The sequence below is a fragment of the Bison bison genome, unplaced genomic scaffold, assembly GCF_000754665.1.
Source record: "Bison bison bison isolate TAMUID 2011002044 unplaced genomic scaffold, Bison_UMD1.0 scf7180017864492, whole genome shotgun sequence".
Taxonomy (NCBI): Eukaryota; Metazoa; Chordata; class Mammalia; order Artiodactyla; family Bovidae; genus Bison; species Bison bison.
In genome coordinates this window covers 1,648,755-1,650,746 of record NW_011495051.1, presented here as the reverse complement: position 1 = coordinate 1,650,746, position 1,992 = coordinate 1,648,755, and the positions used below count along the sequence as shown (strand labels likewise).

Sequence of the window (1,992 nt, the reverse complement as noted above, 5' to 3'; positions counted from 1 at the left end):
CTCACTCTGCACCCAGGCTCTGCCTTCAATAACTTTTCCTTGTGATCTGAAGGCCGCTGGGGTCCTGGCAGAGACGGGGTGTGGGTGTTGTTTTTCCTTGCACCATCATCAAGGGTGCAGATGAGCAGAACCTGGCTGACCACCCCTGGGAGCCTGAGCTGTGGGGCCCCTGGAGGCAGGGGGGGTCCCCTCAGTGCCTGAACTTCAGGAGATGCCCCCTGCCTGCCCACCAGGAGGAACAAGAGGCAGCTCGGCGCCGGCAGCAGCGGGAGAACAAGAGCAACACAACCACGCCCACCAAGGTGCCCGAGAGCAAGGCAGCTGTGCCGGCGGACACCCCCGTGGTGAGCCCCCACTCTGGTCGGGGAGGGAGCCAGGCCGCTCTCAGAGCCCACACCTCTGGCCAGTCCTTCATGTGGGTTTCCACCAGGACTCTGGTGCTGAGGAGGAGAAAGCCGGGACGGCCACTGTCAAGAAGCCATCTCCCTCCAAGGCCCGGAAGAAGAAGCTGAACAAGAAGGGCCGGAAGATGGTGGGTCGGAAGCGTGGGCGCCCCAAGAAGATGAGTGCCACCAACCCCGAGCGCAAGCCCAAGAAGACCCAGAGCTCACTGGACCTGCTGCACGCCCAGACCGCGTCACGAGCGGCCTCCCCCTTGCCGCAGGGTGAGCCCCGCCCCCGTGCTGTGGGATCCCAGGAGTGAGTGCCGTGGGGTCCTCGGGCAGAAGCTGCTGTGCCACTGTCGTGGGCGTGCTGCGTGGGTACGCCCAAGCTCAGCCTTCCTGAGGGAGGTTCCACCTGAGGGAGGAACCACCTCCGGGGTCCCCTGGGCCATTAGTGTGGTCAGCTTGACCCAGCCATGAGGACCCAGCCATCTGCCCGGGAGCAGGTCCTAGGGCCTTGGCTTCCCACACTCCTGGTCCTGGCAGGAGGCTTGGCTCAGAGTGAGTGGCCAGGTCACGAGCATGTACAGCTCAGCATCTGGTGGTTGGGGCTGTGGGAATTGTGTTGAGTCCTGTTGTTGGGGCACTGGGGGCTCTGTAGTGGCCTTCCAGGCCCCATTTATGGAGTTGTGACCACTGCTGTGTCCCCGCAGACGCGCACAGGCCACCTCACAGCCCATTCTACCAGCTACCTCCCAGCGTGCAGCGGCCTACCCCCGAGCAGCTGCTGCTGGCACCCACCCCGCCCGCACTGCACAGGCTGCTAGGTGAGCACCAGCCGGGCCCATGGGTCAGGGAGGGTGAGGAGCAGCTGGTCTACATCCCGACAGGAACCCCATGCTGTGCAGCCGAGCACACCACCTCCAGGGCTCGGGCTCATCCTGCCAGGGGACTCCTGGGTTCTGGGATCACCAGGGCCCGTGTGGTGGTCTGAGGCTAAGGTTCTGCCCCAGGGAACACTGGGCCACCCTGGGGGCTCCTGGCATTGAGTGAGTGGGCCAGGGAGGCAGCTCCACCCCTCTAGACGATGGCCTCCGTGTCCATGGTGCTGAGATCCCGCGGGATCAGACCCCGTTCTGCCAACTTGAGCTCACACTCGTGGGCAAGGGTGGGCTGCATTGAGATCACTCAGCTCTAGAAGCTGGGTGAAGGAAACCCTTTACAATCTTGGGAGCTATTAGTTTTCTCAACAGCAGTAGCGTATGTTTACCAAGAAAACTGGCAGATTAGCCAACCAGAGCCACACGTGTGGGAGAAAGGAAACATGGGCTGGTGATGGCAGGAGCTTCGAGGGGCCCCAGGAGGGGGCGACCCCAGGTGGGGGCAGAGCTCCGGCCCCACCAAAACCCTTTGGGGCCTGCATGTGTTCATGAACCCGACCCCTGCCTTGAGCCTCGGCGGGAAGCTTCCTGTGTTGACTTCCAGTCTGTTCTCTCCTTGCAGAGTCCTTCAGGATTCAGTACCTACAGTTCCTGGCATACACGAAGACCCCTCAGTACAAGGCCAGCCTGCAGCAGCTCCTGGACCAGGAGAAGGTGCGGCCCCCGTG

General features: G+C 63.0%; 1 protein-coding gene across 1 annotated transcript in view; it reads left to right on the top strand.

Annotated features, from left to right (window-relative positions):
• DOT1L (DOT1-like histone H3K79 methyltransferase) overlaps positions 1-1,992 on the top strand; it is a 51,443-nt gene that overhangs the window by 36,022 nt on the left and 13,429 nt on the right. Inside the window, exons 13-16 of the mRNA XM_010828426.1 lie at positions 234-344; positions 431-665; positions 1,097-1,210; positions 1,887-1,978. Coding sequence (XP_010826728.1) covers positions 234-344; positions 431-665; positions 1,097-1,210; positions 1,887-1,978 — 552 coding nt within the window. The remainder of the gene's footprint in view (positions 1-233; positions 345-430; positions 666-1,096; positions 1,211-1,886; positions 1,979-1,992) is intronic.